This window comes from Oncorhynchus nerka, linkage group LG20 (assembly GCF_034236695.1).
Source record: "Oncorhynchus nerka isolate Pitt River linkage group LG20, Oner_Uvic_2.0, whole genome shotgun sequence".
NCBI lineage: Eukaryota > Metazoa > Chordata > Actinopteri > Salmoniformes > Salmonidae > Oncorhynchus > Oncorhynchus nerka.
The window spans coordinates 61,401,658-61,421,342 of record NC_088415.1 but is presented as its reverse complement, the minus strand read 5'-3'; the positions used below and the strand labels follow the sequence as shown (position 1 = coordinate 61,421,342).

The window sequence follows — 19,685 nt, the reverse complement described above, 5'->3', positions numbered from 1 at the left end:
CTCCTGGCAGGTGGAATCAGTGTATGAGTGACTCATAGGGCTCATGTGACTGTTTAGTAGGCTACAATAAAGTCAGCTCATCCTCTTTGGGATGTCATATGATTTCCATCCCAACCTTATTCCCACTCTCAGCACTTAATCATGCTTTCTGATTCATTGCACCGGAATCCATGGCAGGACATTTTGCCAGTAGTTCTATTAATAACCTCTATGCGATTAAAATGTGGGTCAAAAGGGAAATACAACTATTAAGACTTTATTTTATGTTATGCCGTCATTGTAGTATAGAAATGTTTTTGATTATGTGTAATCTGTTGATGCGTTGGATAGCAAATGCAACGTTAACAGAACAGCTGTTCATATGTTCATTGTGTATTTGTCAGTCGTTTGGACGCCATCTTCTCTTTGGTAAACAGAAAGAAATATCCCGCTTCCATCTCATGTGTCAGGCCCATCTCACGAGTCTTGAGGCCTGAGAGATGAGGTCTGCAGTTATTGCAGTCTTTTGCCTAGGGTTTGGTGGTATCCACATTTTCATACCGTCCTTGTGCCATACCGTATAATCGGCAGTGCACACAATGTGGTATTACCGGCGCTAATATGAGTGTCTAATCAGAACGTACATGCAAATGACCATAGTGGATGCTAGCTAACTAAATTGCAAGAACAGATAACCAAGCTCATAAAGTTATACAAGTATCTAGAAAGGCTAGTCACAGTGTGCTGCATGCACACAAAAATGTATTTAACAGCAGGGATCTTGATCCAGGAGGCTGTTCTCTGCTGTGTTCAAGAGACGCTTGACCATGCAAGTTAGCCACTCAGCTAGCTAGCAAACCAAACACACAACTGGAGAGTATTTAGCACATTATAGACAGTTAACTTAATAGTTATAAGATATCTAACTGGCAAAAATGTTGGAGTGAAATATTTACATTTAATAAACTTCAAAGACAGCTTCAAAGGTTTGAAAATCCTACTCTGGGTACGGTATACAGCCCAACACACAAGTGCTACCGGAGTGTTTGTGTCTGTGCTGCCTACGAGTGTGTCTGAGCAGTGTGTGACTGTCTGAGTAGCAAAGAAACACTTGTCTGCCCAGCTTTAACACATGCCTCAAATGCCAGAGATTCCAGGAGCTGAGCTTGAGTGAGGGCTTACAGCCGAGCAGACACAGTGAACTGGCTCAGAGCAGCACAAAGCGGCACTAGACTGACTGACCTGTGTCTCCCTGTTCGTTACAGCACAACACCACCACCAGTTTGAGGTGAACTGCGAAGGAGTACAGTAGCGCAGCAACCAGAGTGTGAACAGAGAGGGCTTAAGGCATTTTCACACAGTTCTGAGCTATAGTTCGAATCAAAGTTGGATTATTTGTTACATTATATTTGTTCCGGTTGGTTTCACATCTCCAAATGTTAAACGAAGAAAATGCATAAACAAAACCACGTCCATGTCATTTGTTTAAAAGAGAAAAATACTCACGTTAAATCCACCTATGATTCATACGAATTTCAATTTAGTCTTTCAACATGCACGAGGAAAAAGTGCAAGAGCTGCTATAACTGTGACATGAAAAGGCTATATTTAGTAGCCTATATCCACGGTATAGCCGTCTCCCCTAATCTGCATCAGATGCACTCTTAAATGCACTACTACTCACAGAATGTTTCAGAGATATCAAGTTATGGTACTACTTGCATTTCATTAAATGATTGCAGTCAAACAACCAATAATACTGCTTGCCTCTTTGGACTGGACTGTGTTTTCACCTGCAGCGAACCGCAATAAAGGTACAAATGGAATTGGACCGAGATCACCCTTTTTGAGGGAACCACAGCGCGTTGTTTAGTGCGCTCCCGAGTTCGGGTAGTGTTCACACCAACTAAGGGGGAAAACCCGCCAGAGCTCGCTAGAGTTCAACAAATCCGTTTGAGTCCGGAAAGGAGGGGAGACAGCCGTTTGGATATGACCTCATACACAGTGTAGTGAACCATGAAGGCGCATTACTAAAATACATTTATTTAACTAGGCAAGTCGGTTAAGAACAAATTCTAATTTACAATGACGGCCTACCCCGGGCCAAACCCTAACCCGGACGACGCTGAACCAAAAGAGCACCGCCCTATGGGACTCCCAATTACGGCCGGTTATGATACAGCCCAGGATCGAACCAGGGTCTGTAGTGATGCCTCTAGCACTGAGATGCAGTGCCTTAGACCGCTGCGCAGATCAGGAGCCCTAATTTGTGCTCCTCTTTCTAGGACTGCTGGGGAGCAACAGTTTCTAGTGTTGTGACTATCGATAATGTGATGATTGCTATTTATCGAATAATAACCTACAACGGTTAATTAATCATGTAACAATTAATGCATTAGGAATTTGGGGCACCACAGGAAAAGTTATTTAACGAGTTACCATCTCCTGACTTACCAACTCTAAAAATATTTCTTACTTCGATAGCAGTCAATTATTAATTATTACCTCATCGGTTTCATTATGAACATCGCACAGTTCTTGGATATCTTCACAAACCCTACCCTAAGTGATGAATCAGCGATACACAAATTGGCTTAATTATTTATTTACTAACTAACTAAATCAGCAAATAGAATACGTAAACACACACAGCATACAGATTTTAATTACATACAGTTGAAGTCGGAAGTTTACATACACCTTAGCCAACTACATTTAAACTCAGTTTTTCACAATTCCTGACATTTAATCCTAGTAAAAATTCCCTGTTTTAGGTCACTTAGGATCACAACTTTATTTTAAGAATGTGAAATGTCAGAATAATAGTAGAGAGAATGATTTATTTCAGCTTTTATATCTTTCATCACATTCACAGTGGGTCAGAAGTTTACATACACTCAATTAGTATTTGGTAGCATTACCTCTAAATAGTTTAACTTGGGTCAAACGTTTGGGGTAACCTTCCACAAGCTTCCCACAATAAGTTGGGTGAATTTTGGTCCGTTCCTCCTGACAGCGCTGGTGTAACTGAGTCAGGTTTGTAGACCTCCTTGCTCGCACACTCTTTTTTATTTCTGCCCACAAATTTTCGATAGGATTGAAGTCAGGGCTTTGTGATGGCCACTCAGATACCTTGACTTTGTTGTCCTTAAGCCATTTTGCCACAACTTTGGAAGTATGCCTGGGGTCATTGTCCATTTGGAAGACCCATTTGCGACCAAGCTTTAACAAGAAATGTGTGAAGTGGTTGAAAAATGAGTTTTAATGACTCCAACCTAAGTGTATGTAAACTTCCGACTTCAAATGTACATAATACAATGAAAACATATCCATAGTGGACTAACAAAAGCATGACTGTTCGGTTACACAATGGAAAGGGAGGGCTATGCAAGGAGAGGGAGAGACAAAGAGAGTCAACTTATTGTACATACATTTGGAAGCTACGCTCACGGGAATATGAATACTTTGCACATGAACGACCGCTCATTCGGAAAAGAAATGCATTGTATATATTTATGCAAAGATGTCTGTCTTCTCACTATTGAACTCGATGGTTCTATGGGAAGTGGTTACATGTAATTCTCTGGTTGTCCACCATAGGTCACAATGTTCTTCTCAGTTGTAGGCGTCTTTTGTTCTGGAGTGTTCATTAGGATATACTTCAGATGTACCACACAGAGTTCAGAGGGATCTGTTCTTCCCTCTCGTCTTTGGTCAAATGCCCTAGACTACTTTACATGCACAGCTGCAGACGGTGCATGTTTTGGTCTGGTTTATAAAGTTTCCTACCATTTCAACGTGTGAACCACGGCCTCACGTTCTCTGGTCTCAATGGTTAATTATTCAGGGTACAGTTAGGAGCACTTTACATGCCGGCAGCAACCCGGCATGTTTTGGTCTAATGTAAACTTTGTTAGCAAGTCCTTTTAAGCACTCTGGCATTCCGTCATGTTGACACAAACTCTGAGCTCACTTTGGGTGTGGCTACTGACTGGGCACAAGTTTGCATGAAATACAATTTGGAAGGCTAAAATTACATTTTTATATTTTCAAAAATAGTTCAATTGTTTTTCATATTGTATTAACAAGATGTCAACCTGATATACACTGTGTACAAGCTCTTCAAGTTACAATGTTCCCGTTACGACATCTTTCTCTCACTTTTAATGACATCACAAAATATACATTAATTTTCCATATTCCATCTCTCATCATTCCGATGTTGAAATATATTTCGCCAGTGCTCATTGTTTTGGGTAAGACTCACTCTGTAACACAGGGATTTCTTTCCCTTCTCATACTAAAAAAACAAAGGGAGAGTTTCTACAAGTTATTTACGACCAGTTTGTAAGTCGTAAAAACTGGCCCAACTTCCCTCACCTTTGGGCTACCTGTCCGCCATATGCCAAGCTGATCTGGCACCTTTGATCCTCACCAAGGAGAGAGAGTTATGACACTGGCTTGTTAACTGCTGGTGGTGTATGCAATGCACCAGTCAGTCAGCTTGTAGGCTACCTGGTGGTGTATCCAATGCACCAGTCAGTCAGCTTGTAGGATACCTGGTGGTGTATCCAATGCACCAGTCAGTCAGCTTGTAGGCTACCTGGTGGTGTATCCAATGCACCAGTCAGTCAGCTTGTAGGCTACCTGGTGGTGTATCCAATGCACCAGTCAGTCAGCTTGTAGGATACCTGGTGGTGTATCCAATGCACCAGTCAGTCAGCTTGTAGGCTACCTGGTGGTGTATCTAACACAAGAAAGTAAACTCACACACCATAACATGCTACCAGGTGCATGCACTTGCACATAGGTAATATTGATGCTTCCAATAATTTAATGGATCCTTTTAACCAACTTTTGGGTCTCCGTCAACCTTCATCAGGGAGTATCTAATGCAGCATCCAGTCATTCAGCTTGTTACCTGGCTCTGTATCAATCCTGTTGTTCCTAGCAGTGCATCTATCCACTCCTGCCTGACATGTTTTACTTTGAGCAGCCAAACTTGTTTGCCACAAACAATTACAACAGATTAAACCCGTCAATCAAAATTACATGGAATGCTTCTTATTCTGCAGACAGTTTTCAAAAGGTTTAGAAAGGTTCTTTGAAGAGTTAGTTTGAGTTCTACAAGAGTTCAAGAAAATGGAGAGTGATTCACATCGTGGCATGGAGCGCCAAGTCTAGGAACAAAGGGCTCCTCAACAGCTTCTACCTACAAGCCATAAGACTGCTGAACAATTCATAAAATCGCCACAATTTCCATCGACCCCACCACTCCCTTTTGTACATTGCTGCTACTCGCTGTTTGTTTGTTACCTATGCATAGTCACTTCGCCCCCACCTACATGTACAGATTACCTCAACTAGCCTGTACCCCCACACACTGACTCGGTACCGGTGCTCCCTGTATATAGCCTCATAATGTTATTCTTATTGTGTTACTTTTTATTATTACTTTTTATTGGTAAATATTTTCTCCTTCTTGAACTGCACTGTTGGTTAAGGGCTTGTAAGTAAGCATTTCACGGTAAAGTCTACACTTGTTTTATTCGGCACATGTGACAAATAAAGTTTGATTTGACTTGGACAGGGCTGGCTTGGGTTTCAAACACATATCCTGTTTTAGGAGGATGAGTCGGCAACACTACGGCAGGCAGGTTAATGAACACACACACATTCCCTCTTGCCTGGCAGAGCTGTTGAAATGGTCTCACCTCTCACCAGAGCTCCACATGTCAGAATCAACTCAAAGAAAGAAGAGACCAAGGAGCTACTATAGGTAAGAACCCAATAATTAGGCTAACAATCCCTTGATTCCCTCCAAATAATTTTTTTCAAAAGGAAGATACATTGCTTTTCAAGGAACAAGACACAAGGTCACATGGCGGCAGTGTTTTGGTTGTAAAAGAGTCTGTCAGCACGGCAACATCAATGCGGAGAGAGAGATGGCCCTCGCTCGGCCCCATGGGGCCATCCATAACCTTGGACAGGAACTGGCCTCACAAAGACAGGAAACAATCGTGCATAGGACACTCTATGAACTTGGACTGCTATTGTTCCAGGAGGAGATGGACTTGGTGCCAGACAGACTTGACTGGGATGTGTGGAGACCACCGCCGGCCACAGGGGAGAGAGGTGTCACACACAACAAACACACACACGTGGACACAGACATAGACAAAAACATACACATGCACACAGAGATACATAAGTGCACTCACACACAGCCTACCACTGGGGGGGTACACATCCACCCTTACACCACCATGCTACTCTGCTATTATCTAGAAGCTAGAAAAAACAATGGACATCTTCAGTCAAACACATGCTAGGTGATTTAGACTGTGTGTGTGTGTGTTAGCAGTTAGGAAATTCTTAGTGTCCCAGACCATCCCACAGGCCTCTGATTGGTGGAGGCAAGTGTATGCGACGTACATTAGGGTAAATTTGGACCATCCGTAGGCCTATATTTATGACCACCATTCACCTCACCTGACTCTTTCTGGACTCACCAGCACATGAAGACTGTAACTTAACACCCAGCCAACATTGCAACAGTTCTTAGGGTCCGTGCGAGCGAGAGAGAGAAGTCATTCTGTAAAGCACCCTGCTGTTTGAGTTAATCAAATAGGGACCACATTTATAACACTGGAACTCCAACCGTAACACTTGAACACCAACCGTAGCACTGGCACACCTACCGTAACACTGGAACTCCAACCGTAACACTGGAACACCAACCGTAACACTTGAACACCAACCGTAACACTGGAACACCAACCGTAACACTTGAACACCAACCGTAGCACTGGCACACCTACCGTAACACTGGAACACCAAACGTAACACTTGAACACCTACTGTAACACCAACCGTAACACTGGAACACCAACCGTAACACTGGAATACCAACCGTAACACTGGAACACCAACCGTAACACTGGAACACCAACCGTAACACCAACCATAACACCGAACTCCAACCATAACACTGGAACTCCAACCGTAACACTGGAACTCCAACCGTAACACTGGAACTCCAACCGTAACACTGGAACTCCAACCGTAACACTGGCACACCAATCATAACACTGGAACACAGGCTGCTACTGCTACTCTCTCCGTATATGTTCTTCTCCCTCTCTTTCTTGGTCCCCTTCTCTCCCTCTCACCCACTATCTTTTCCTCCCTCCCTCACAGCTGTGTGTGTGTGTGTGTGTGTGTGTGTGTGTGTGTGTGTGTGTAATCTTCTCTGAGGGGAAGATAATGGAGATCATTTTATAATGTGTGTCAAATACCAGTCTCCTGGGAACCTCTGGCTCATTCAGCTCACACTCATTTAGCTGGAGTTTCATTGTTGGGCTGTATCCCTTTTCCCAATTTAGTGCACTACTTTTGGCTCTGGTCAAAAGTAGTGCACTATATAGGGGATAGGATGCCATTTAACTAAAGTACATTAAAGGCCAGCTGCTGTACAGAAGCTGTGGTGCTCAATCCCCTATGAAAGACAGACTGTCACGCAACACCACAGCACAGCACAGCATGGCTCAGTAGTCACTACCCCAATGAGATTATTACACCAGAACAAAGACATTCTGAAAGAAACCCCATGGAACAGTCACCACATAGTTAACACTAGAAGCGCTAAGGCGGTCATTTGGACCATTTGGACTGCTCATGACTAATTGTTTTATTACTCTGCAATTTTTAATGTCATGCCCCATCAGTCCTGGACTTTTCCTAAATATACTGAACAAAGATATAAACACAAAATGTATAGTGTTGGTGCCACTTTTCATGAGTTGAAATAAAAGATCCTCGAAATGTTCCATATAAACAAAAAGCTTATTTCGCTCAAATGATGTTCACAAATTTGTTGACATCCCTGAACATTTCTCCTTCTCCTTTAATCCATCCATCTGACCGGTGTGGCATATCAAGAAGCTAATTAAACAGCATGATCATTACACAGGTGCACCTTGTGCTGGAGACAATGTTTTGTTAAACAACACCACAGATGTCTCAAGTTTTGAGGGATCTTCCAAATAGCATGCTGACGGCAGGAATGTCCAGATCTGTTCCCAGATAATTTAATTTTCATTTCTTTACCGTAAGACAATAAGAGATTTTGGCAGTATGCACAACCGGCCACACAACCGCAAACCACGTGTAACCACACCAGCCGAGGACCTCCACATCCGGTTTCTTCACCTGCGGGATCCTCTGAGACCAGCCTACCGAACAACTGATGAAACTGTGGGTTTGCACAACCAAATAACTTCTGCACTAACTGTCAGAAACTGTCTCAGGGAAGCTCATCTGCTTGCTAGTCGTCCTCACCAGAGTCTTGACCTGACTGCAGTTCGACGTCGTAACCAACTTCAGGGGGCAAATTGCTCACCTTCAATGGCCACTGGCAATGCTGGAGAAGTGTGCTCTTCACAGATGAATCCTGGTTCCAACTGTACCGGGCAGATGGCAGATGGCGTACAGTGAGGCAAAAAAGTCTTTAATCGGCCACCAATTGTGCAAGTTCTCCCACTTAAAAATATGAGAGGCCTGTAATTTTCATCATAGGTACACTTCAACTATGACAGACAAAATGAGAAAAATAATCAAGAAAATCACATTGTAGGATTTTTAATGAATTTATTTGCAAATTATGGTGAAAAAAAAAGCAGCCAACAAGTGCTCAGCATGTGGGAACTCCTTCAAGACTGTTGGAAAAGCATTCCAGGTGAAGCTGGTTGAGAGAATGCCAAGAGTGGGCAAAGCTGTCATCAAGGCAAAGGGTGGCTACTTTGAAGAATCTCAAATCTAAAATATATTTTGATTTGTTTAACACTTAGTTACTACATGGTTCTATATTTATTATTTCATCGTTTTGATGTCTTCACTATTATTCTACAATGTAGAAAATAGTAAAAATAATGAAAAACCCTTGAATGAGTAGGTGTGTCCAAACTTTTGTCTGGTACTGTATATGTGTGTGTGTTTGTACTACAGTGTGTTACGTAATGCTGCAGTCCAGGCAGGCAGAGCAGAGAGAGGTGGTTCAGTAATACCCATAGGTTACATTCTTCTCCAAGCTCAGACTGAAAGCTGATTGAACATTGTGAATGTGGAATGGGTGGGCTCCTGGTTTCACAACAAACCCACTTCAGAAGGAGAACGGGCCTCAGCAGCAGGCAGGGTGTGCCCCTAATGGCATTCTATTCCCTATATAGTGCACTACTTTTGACCAGAGCCCCATAGGGGGCCCAATGAAATGTAGAGGGAATAGAGTTAGGGACTAGAGGGAATAGGGCTAGAGAAGTAGTGACATCACCTGTGTGTGTGTGTGTGTGTGTGTGTGTGTGTGTGTGTGTGTGTAGAGAGGCGCCCACGTCTCTCTACATGTCATGTGTGACGGGGCTGAGACAACACTCTCAGGTCTAGCAGAGCAATCACACAGTGCGTATGTTCGGCTGCATTGCATCAAACCCAGGGCTCAGGAGCATGGTAAAAGTTGACATACAACCTGAACTCAGCCTACTTTACTCAGCCATAGTTAGTAACGGTTCACCAAACACACGGTTCGGTACGTATTTCAGTTTTGGGGTCATGGTTCGGGTTCGGTACAGCAGTAAAATGAAATGCTATTCACAATGTTCAGCATTCACAGTGTTCCTAGCATTGTCTGTTGTGACAGGATTGTTAGGTTGGGCCTCTCAAGTTTCCAGTCTGATGCTGCATTTGTAACCATGTGAGGTGGGAATTTACCAGTTGTGAAGTCGTAAATACCAGTTGGATGCATTCATGTGATTTGTATTCGTTGAGAAACGCTGATTGGCTAATGGCCAACAAGCTGCGTCAATCATAAATTAAGTACAGCTATCATGATTGTAATAAGTTATAGTAAAAAAACAAAAACACAAATAGATTGCTTTTTATAAAAATTGTTTTGTTGTTGCATTTAACTGCTGAAAATGCTGTTTAAGAGGCCATTTCCTTAGTAGGTGACATCAAAGGTCACCATGTGGGTGAAGCGGGTGCTCCAGAGGAGTTTCTCATTAGTAATTACCAGTTGGAGAGCTGCTCCAGTAGATGTTTCCCAGCCATATGTGGTAAATTCCCACTTCTATATTAGTTAAACGCACCATGACCGTGACTCCTTCAGTGCCAGATGTGCACGTGTGACTTTCATAAAGGGGGCGTGTCTGTAGCACAGTACATCCCCCACTCTGGGGTAATGTGATGGGCTATCACTGTTAAATAAGCTCAACACAGAGTGCATTGGCCAATTCATTGAAAACTTCGGCTTTGGCCTGCTTATATAGAGTGGGTACTACCTGTTTGCTGAAACGGTTGCAAGAGGGAAGTTCGTAATGTGGCTCAAGCACTTTCACGAGGTGCTGAAACCCTCTATTCTCAATCACCGAAAACGGGCGCATATCCTCGGCTATAAATCAAAGACTGTAAAGATATAAACCGCCTACCTATCTATCGCTCCTTTAATTTCTTTGGCCATGTAAGAATCAGCTGCCAAGTGCTGCTTGAATGCAGAGGGGGGAGGGTGTTGTGTTGTTGTTTCTTTGCGTTTCTGTCTTGTTCCGGTATACTGGGGTGATGTCGGCTTAAATGTGTCAACATATTTGAGGTGTTGGCAGCTGCAAAGGCTATTGAGCGACATACTGTTAACATTTTATCCACTACTCTCTGTCCATCGCAGTTGTAATCTACTTCGAAGCCAAAATGTCTCCAAACTGTAGATTTAAACGATGATGGAGGATCCTCCAATTCTGGTTTATCGACCCCACCACTCACCATCGCACAGAACTAGTACCTGGCTGCGCCTCACAAAAGGACAGTTTGAAATGTGCCAATTAAGATTTGAAGTACAACGGGCGCATAGGCTCTAGTTGTTTTTAACGGAATAGCCTCAAGAAAAAAGTTCAGCTCATATTTACTCAAGAGGCATAGGCCTACAACACAGCGTAGGCATAGCCAATAGGCTTAGTGTTTTTTTATGTATTCATTCGGGTTCACAGTGCGGACCGAACCGAGGCCCCTATACCAAACTGTACCGTTACACCCCTAATAGTTAGCATATGACTTCTTGGCTCTGCAGCTGGACTTTCTACACTAAAGGACACAAGTGAGTGAGTAAGTGTCTTGGCAAGACTACAACACTCCGTCTGACGCACACACACACTCCACTCTCGCTTTCTAACAACTCTTCTCCTTCATCTGACTCCCCTGGAGACCAGGTCTTTGAATGTTAAGTGACATCACTGCAACCGGAGAGCTCCTTCTCTCTCACACACACTTTCCCCACTCTCAATTTCTCTTTCACACTTCTCCCACTCTTGATTGCTCCCCCTCTTTTTCCCCTGCCCTCCCTCTCCCCTTCCAGATTCACCTCAATCAGATAAGATCCCTGATCTACTTTCACTTATAAATAGCAAAACACTAAAACATAAATAATCGGACACATTAAAACAAGTACAAGCCCTGTGCACGGCAGTGGGTCTTCTCTCAAATTGAGGTTATGGCAGGAAAAAACAGAGTGAGTATCCAAAACATGGAATAACCGCAGACAAGGAAACATCTATCCTAGTGTGCAATTTTACATGCATTTAAATACAAACACTCCTTCCATCGTACAAAGAAATGACTAAGAACCAAAGACAGTCAGGTCTCTCTTGTAAAAGAGGTCTTCTGACATCATTGGGACGTCCTGATTAAATATAGGATGAACTAAATAAGAACCCAGTGACTTACTTCTCTGGCAATGCTTGTGCGTCCAGCAGCGTTCGTTGAAGAGGCCGTTGATGGTGGTCTGCTGACAGGTGGTCTTCCCCTTGGCCGCCCCAGGACACACGTCCCCGCACTCTCGGTCATTCTTATTGGCTACGATGTAGTTGTCCTCCACCGTGTCCAGGATCTTGGACCAGTCCAGGGTGGAGAGGTAGCAGAGGTCTGGGTTCTTCTCGATTCTCACCGCTCCTCTAGTGATATTCATCAGGCTATGGAGGCCGATATCCCTGAGCTGCAGCATTTCAAAGAAGACCAGAGCATAGTTGAAGAACAGGTTGTTACCTCGGATCACAGTGAGATTAGGGAAGAGGTCTTTGAGGCTCTCCATGCCGTAGACCCTGAACAGGAGGAGGAAGTCTGTGACCACGGTCAGTTTGGGGTAACTTAGGCCCCTGAAGTCCTCGGGCTTGGTCTTGAACATGAGGATGATTTTCAGGTGGCCCTCGATCACTGTGCAGTTCTCCAGGGAGCGCAGGTTGGTCACGTTGTTCCGGATGTCCTTACTGGAGCAGATTCCAGGGGATACTTCAGGGGAGCAGGAGAGGGGAATGGAAGAGAGGAGAGAGAAGTGGAGGGGAGGAGACAAACTGATTAGTGATGGGATTCTGGCAACGATATTATTGCACATCAAAAATATTCTGTCAAGACATTTATTGGTCTGCATATTTTTTGGTGTGTTGTCCATCTAAATTCTATGGACTTCATTAAATGAAGTGTTATTTTTTACCTCCTGGGAAGAAAAAAGGGGGAAAAAAATGTATTTCAAGCACATTAATTTCATGATCAGTTCGGCTTTGTATTGTATCATATCCCCAAGAGTTGAGCTTTTTATATTTCAAGAAATAAACCGCAGTAGGCTATTGTTTATTTTGCTAGCTACAGCCTACTAAGTTCATTAAGAACACCTTCACGGGCCCTACCTCACTTATACATATCTTTATTTCAATTCAATACAACTTTTGTACTTATCCCCTCAAGGGCAATTATTGAGTTGTAATCGAATGTGAATAAAATTAGTGTAGACAGTGAACCCAAGAAATAGCCACATAAGTCTGATTAAGATGCTATATGTAGCCTAATTAATAAGAATATTGATGATATCTTAGTCAGCTCATTATTTCTGCAAATGGGAAATTATTCTTAACTGACCAACATTGATTAAGGGTTAAATACAATTTGTTAGATTTTATCTAACAGCTATTTCATGAAATGGTTGTACAGTATGCTATGCATAGTTCAGAGTAAGTGAATTGTGTAATATTTAATATAACCTTCATTGCAAAACCAGTTTTAGGGCAAAGAGACCAAGGCCTAGAATAAAAAATAGTCTGGATTGAGAAGAAACAATTTCACATCAAAATATGTGGTTATGTATCTACAGTGTCTTGGTTTGACGAAACCCATGCCTCTCTGCAGACAGTTGGTTCAGCAACCGCATATCTGGGTGTTACCCACATTATAATATAGAGCGCCATCATTGGCTGTTATTACCCATATTCCTGTATTGAGCATTGTCATTGGCTGTAAGCACTATTCTACTAGGGGCCGCTGTCAATGGTTTCTTCCCACATTTGATTCCAATACGGAGGTAAGCTCTGTTATCACAACTGACAACTCTACTCTTATTTGGCATGGGGCTGGAGGCTGTAATTTAAGTACTACACTCAACAAAAACTACACTCAACAAAAATATAAAACGCAACATGTAAAAAGTGTTGGTCCCATGTTTCATGCGCTCAAATAAAATATCCCAGAAATGTTCCATATGCACAAAAAGCTTTTTTCTCTCAAATGTTGTGCATAAATTTTATTGCATCCCTCTTCGTGAGCATCACTCCTTTGCCAAGATAATCCATCCACCTGATAGGTGTGGCATATCAATAAGCCGATTAAACAGCATGTACATTACACAGGTGCAACTTGTGCTAGGGACAATAAAAGGCCACTCTAAAATGTGCAGTTGTGTCACACAACACAATGCCACAGATATCTCAAGTTCAGGAAGCGTGCAGTTGGCATCCTGACTGCAGGAATGTCCACCAGCGCTGTTTCCAGAGAAGTCGATGTTAATTTCTCTACCATAAGCCGCCTACAACGCTGTTTTAGAGAATTTGGCAGTACGTACAACCGGCCTAACAACTGTAGACCACGTGTAACCGTGCCAGCCCAAGACCTCCGGGTTCTTCACTTGCGGGATCATTGGAGACCAGCCACCTGGACAGCTGATGAAACGATGTTTGCACAACCAAAGAATTTCTGCACAAACTGTCAGAAACCATCTCAGGGAAGCTAATTTCACTTTCGATGACTACTGGCACGCTGGAGAACTGTGCTCTCCACGGATGAATCCCAGTTTCAACTGTACCGGGCACATGGCAGATAGCGTATATGGTGACATGTGGGCGAGTTGTTTGTTGATTTCAACGTTGTGCCCCATGGTGGAGGTGGGGTTATGGTATGGGCAGGCATGAGCTGCGGACAATGAACACAATTGCATTTTAATCAATGCCAATTTGAACGCAGAGATACCATGACGAGATCCTGAGGACCATTGTCGTGCCATTCATCCACCGCCATCACCTCATGTTTTAGCATGATAATGCACAGTCCCATGTCGCAAGGATCTGTACACAATTCCTGGAAGCTGAAAATGTCCCAGTTTTTCTCTAGCCTGCATACTCACCAGATATTTCACCCATTGAGCATGTTTGGGATGCTCTGGATCGATGTGTACAACAGCGTGTTCCAGTTCCCGCCAATCTCCAACAACTTTGCAGTGTAATTGAAGAGTAGTGGTACAACATTCCACAGCCCACAATTAAAAGCCTAATCAACTCTATGCAAAGGAGATGTGTTGCGCTGCGTGAGGCAAATGGTGGTCACACCAGACACTGACAGGTTGTGATCCACGCCCCTACCTTTTTTTATTTTAGGGTATCTGTGACCAACAGACGCATAACTTTAGTCCCAGTCATGTTAAGGCCTGATTTATATATTTCAATTGACTGATTTCCTTATATGAACTAACTCAGTAAAATATTTGAGATTGAATTGATATTTTTTCTTCAGTGTAAATTTTGCTCTCTAGGTTACAGAGAGCTGGTAGTCCCATCGGCCAAACTACCAGGTTTGAAACAGGGAAGAGACTCAGGGGGTATGCTAATTTTATTAACACTATTAAAGTAGTCAAAACTAACATTAAGAACACCTTCCTAATATTGAGTTGCAGCCCCCCAATTGAAACAATCCACGTCTCAATTGTCTAAAGGCTTCAAAATTCTTCTTTAACCGATCTCCTCCCCTTCATCTACACTGAGTGAAGTGGATTTAACCAGTGACATCAATAAGGATCATATCCTTCACCTGGTCAGTCTATGTCATGGAAAGAGCTCTTGATATTTTGTACACTCAGTGTATGTTTTCCATGCCAATAAAGCCCATTGAATATACATTTTTATTTAAATGTAACCTTTATTTAACTAGGCAAGTCAGTTAAGAACAGATTCTTATTTACAATGACAGCCTCATTGAATTGCGAGAGAAAGAAAGAGACAGTCTGTGTGGGAAAACATTGAAACATACGGTACATACTCTGAAACCTGTCATTGCAACACTTATTTCCAAACAAGACGTTTCCGGATCATGTTGATCTGTCATGATCACTGTTACTGCTCTGACTACACCCGAGTAGTAACACTGTAATTACTATAGTAAGAACAACTTTACTATGCCATTGTTACAGAGTAGCCTAATTTAGTAAATGCATTAAAGGACTGGAATAAGGAAAAATCCTTCCATTAAGCAATGACTAAAGACTAATAACATGTTATTAGAATGTTATTACTACAGTAATTGCATTGTTACTACACAGATATATGTAGAGGTATAAGAACAAGTCTTACTAACAACTATAATGGGCCCTGGTGTTGGACATCACGGGTTAATTAAGATATCCATCACAAACACCCCAAATCATCACCCATCATGAGAGCCCCTCTCAGAGAGAGTATGAGATAGAGACAGGGAGAGATGGATAGAGAGACAGGGAGAGAGAGAAAGAGCGAGGCAGAAGGATTGAAGCAGTAAGATGACCCAAACAGATAGAGATACATACACAGGGAGGGACAGTAAATGACCCAAAGGAGCAGCCAGGGAACCAGAGAACAAACAGCTCCCAGCAGTGTGCTGTGGAGTGTGGACACTGTGCAAATGGCAGCCTATTCCCTTTACAGTGCACTACCTTTGACCAGGGCCCTATATAGTTGAATGCGTTTGACCAGGCTGGTCGTGTCCCAAGTGGAACCCTATTCCCAACATAGTACACTACATAGGGAATAGGATGCCATTTGGAATGGACATCTCATTCAGCCAGAGCCTGGCATTCCTAACTGAGAATCTAATACAGTCCACTGTGGTGATAGTGACTAGTGTTGATAACTGGAACAGTACAACCTGGGCGCAGGTCAAAAGTAGTGCACTATATACAGTGCCTTCAGAAAGTATTCACACCCCTGGACTTTTTCCACATTTTGTTGTGTTACAAAGCAGCAGACTATGATCGATAATGTCAAAAGCCACACTGAAATATAATAAAACAGCCCCCAATCTTTTTATCATCAATTTCTCTCAATTTGTGTAAGTGCTGTGCCTGTTGAATGTCCGTCCCTATAAGCGTGCTGAAAGTCTGTTGTCAATTTGTTTACTGTAAAATAGCCTGTATCTGGTCAAACACAATTTTTTTCCAAAAGTTTACTAAGGGTTGGTAACAAGTTGATTGGTCGGCTATTTGAGCCAGTAAAAGGGGCTTTACTATTCTTAGGTAGCGAAATGCCTTTTACTTCCCTCCAAGCCTGAGGGCAGACACTTTCTTGTATGCTTAAATTGAAAATATGGGAGATAGGATTGGAAATATCGTCCGCTATTATCCTCAGTAATTTTCCATACAAATTGTCAGACTGCGGTGGCTTGTCATTGTTGATGGACAACAATAATTTTTTCACTTCTTCCACACTCACTTTACGGATTTCAAAATTACAATGGTTGTCTTTCATAATTTGGTCAGATATACTTGGATGTGTAGTGTCAGTTTGTTGCTGGCATGTCATGACTAAATTTGCTAATCTTACCAATGAAATAAAGCATTAAAGTAGTTGGCAATATCAGTTGGTGAACGATGGAGCGGAGTTTGCCTTTTGTCCCAAAATGTCATTTAAGGTGGTCCAAAGCTTTTTACTAACATTCTTATTGTCATGCGTCTTTGTTTCAGTGTAGTTTCTTCTTTTTATTCATTTTAGTTATATGATTTCTCAATTTGCAATAGGTTTGCCAATCGGTTGTGCAGACAGACTTATTTGCCATTCCTTTTGCCTCATCCCTCTCAACCATACAATTTTTTAAATTCCTCATCAATCCACGGAGATTTAACAGTTTTTACAGCCATTTTCTTAATGGGTGCGTGCTTATTAGTAACTGGAATAAGACATTTCAATAATGTGTCAAGTGCATCGGTCTGTTTGCTCCTCATTACACACCACGGACCAACAAATATTCTTTACATCAACAACATAGGAATCACTACAAAACATATTGTATGACCTATACACCATATTAGGCCCAGCCTTTGGAACTTTGTTTTTTCTAGATATGGCTACTATATTGTGATCACTACATCAGATGGATCTGGTGACTACTTTCAAGCAAATTTCTGCAGCATTAGTAAAGATGTGATCAATACATGTTGATGATCTCATTCCTGTGCTGTTTGTAACTACCCTGGTAGGTTGACTGATAACCTGAACCAGGTTTCAGGCACTGGTTAGTTTGAAGCTTTTTCTTGAGTGGGCAGCTTGATGAAAGCCAGTCAATATTTAAAATCACCCAGATAATATACCTCTATGTGGATATCACATACATTATCAAGTATTTCACACGTTATCCAGATACGGACTGTTAGTACTTGATGGTCGATAGCAGTTTCCCACAAGAATAGGCTTTAGGTGAGGCAGATGAACCTGAAGCATATTACTTCAACAGTAATCCTCCTCTTTGAGATTTACAGGAATGTGGTTCGGAATATAAACAGCAAAACCTCTAACATTGGCATTTCTGTATTTGCTGTAGATGTTATAACCTTCTATTGCTACCTCTGTATCAAAGGTATTATCTAAGTGAGTTTCAGAGACTGTCAGAATATGAATGTCATCTGTTACTAGCAAATTATTGAATTCATTAACCTTGTTTCTTCAGCTACATATGTTAATGTGGGCTAATTTGAGCACTTTTCTTCTGGGATGCTTACTTTTTTTCATTGCTTTACTGGGAAGCATAGCATAAGTAGATATGCTCATGTTATTTATGTTAGTGCAGGGTGAGCGGAACACAGTAGAATTCCTACTAGGGCACACCGCCTCAGTGCTAACAGTATAAATCTGGTTCATAGGCACATGATTACTGGATGCGATAGCTGTAGGATTAGCAGAGGCATTCAGGGCAGTTAGAGAGCCATACATTAGGTTACTTACATTGTGTCTACCAACACCCCTGGTATAATGTACATTTGCTGAATGAAGCATTATGACAACTCAGCATGGTAGGGATTAACTGAGCTGGGCTTGGGTCATTGATAAGTCAGTGTCTCAACGCAGCCTTACAATGCTGCCTGGCACTGCAGGCCTTAATGCTCATAGAGTTTTGTTTTTCAAATCTGTTTTGGACTACGGACTGTCCAAATAGCAAGTTGCATGTGACCAAATAGGATGTGTGTGTTTGTTCAGGTAGCAGTCATTTGCAAACAAGCAGTTGTCACAGTAACGACAGGTCTGTGTGCAGTGGTGTAGGCTGATTGGTGGTGGTGCTCGTGCTTCCTATCCCTCAGAAGTTACATAGCAAGCTAAGGTGACAATGCCTGCCATGGATGTTTCCCAGTTGCTTTGAATGTTCAAAATCAAATGGTAAAAATACTTTCAAATAAATCAGATTTAACCGTTCAGACAAGTCATGGTCAGGAATCAGATTTGTATCCGACTTCAAACCACCTACAAAGGTGGTTTGAAATGTGGCTCGAATAATATCCGATTCAATGTGGTTTTTGGCTGTTCAGACTGCAGGAAAAAGAACAGATTTGAATCGGATATGTGAATGAATAGGATTTGAATCACTTCAAACTGCCAATGTGAACATGGCTGAAGAGCTTTCTACACCCTGATTGTGCAACATTTGCCCATTATTATTTTCAAAACTCTTCAAGCTCTCTCAAATTGTTGATCATTTCCAGAAGGGATTTAAGACAAAACTTTAACTCGGTCACTTAGGAACATTCACCATCTTCTGGGTAAGCAACTCCAGTTTAGATTTGACCTTGTGTTTTATTCTGAAAACTCCCCAGTTCAATGATTACAAGAATACCCACAAAACAATGCAGCCACCACTCTGCTTGAAAATATATGACCCAATTCAGGAAACTAGGTGTATGTAGCAAGTCACGACTTCACAGGAGAGCCGTTTGAACGTAAAAAATAAAATAAATCATCAAAATGTGTTTTTGTGGCAGAAATACCTTCCTGAACATGTGAACTTTCATGTGCCTTAATAAGAAACTTGTATGACATCTGTAAATATCAATACAATTGTTAACTTCTTGGTGAGAGGGGGGCAGTATTGAGTAGCTTGGATGAATAAGGTGCCCAGAGTAACTGCCTGCTACTCTGTCCCAGATGCTAATATATGCATATTATTAGTAGTATTGGATAGAAAACACCGATGTTTCTAAAACTGTTTGAATGATGTCTGTGAGTATAACATAACTCAAATGGACGGCGAAAACCTGAGACAAATCCTACCAGGAAGTGGGAAATCTGAGGTTTGTAGTTTCATTTAAGTGATTGCCTATCCAATATGCTGTGTCTATG

At 42.0% G+C, this 19,685-nt stretch overlaps 1 protein-coding gene across 1 annotated transcript in view; it reads right to left on the bottom strand.

Annotated features, from left to right (window-relative positions):
- The window catches only part of LOC115102893 (insulin receptor-like), a 95,725-nt gene that overhangs the window by 60,219 nt on the left and 15,821 nt on the right, over nt 1-19,685 (bottom strand). Inside the window, exon 2 of the mRNA XM_029623313.2 lies at nt 11,743-12,303. Coding sequence (XP_029479173.1) covers nt 11,743-12,303 — 561 coding nt within the window. The remainder of the gene's footprint in view (nt 1-11,742; nt 12,304-19,685) is intronic.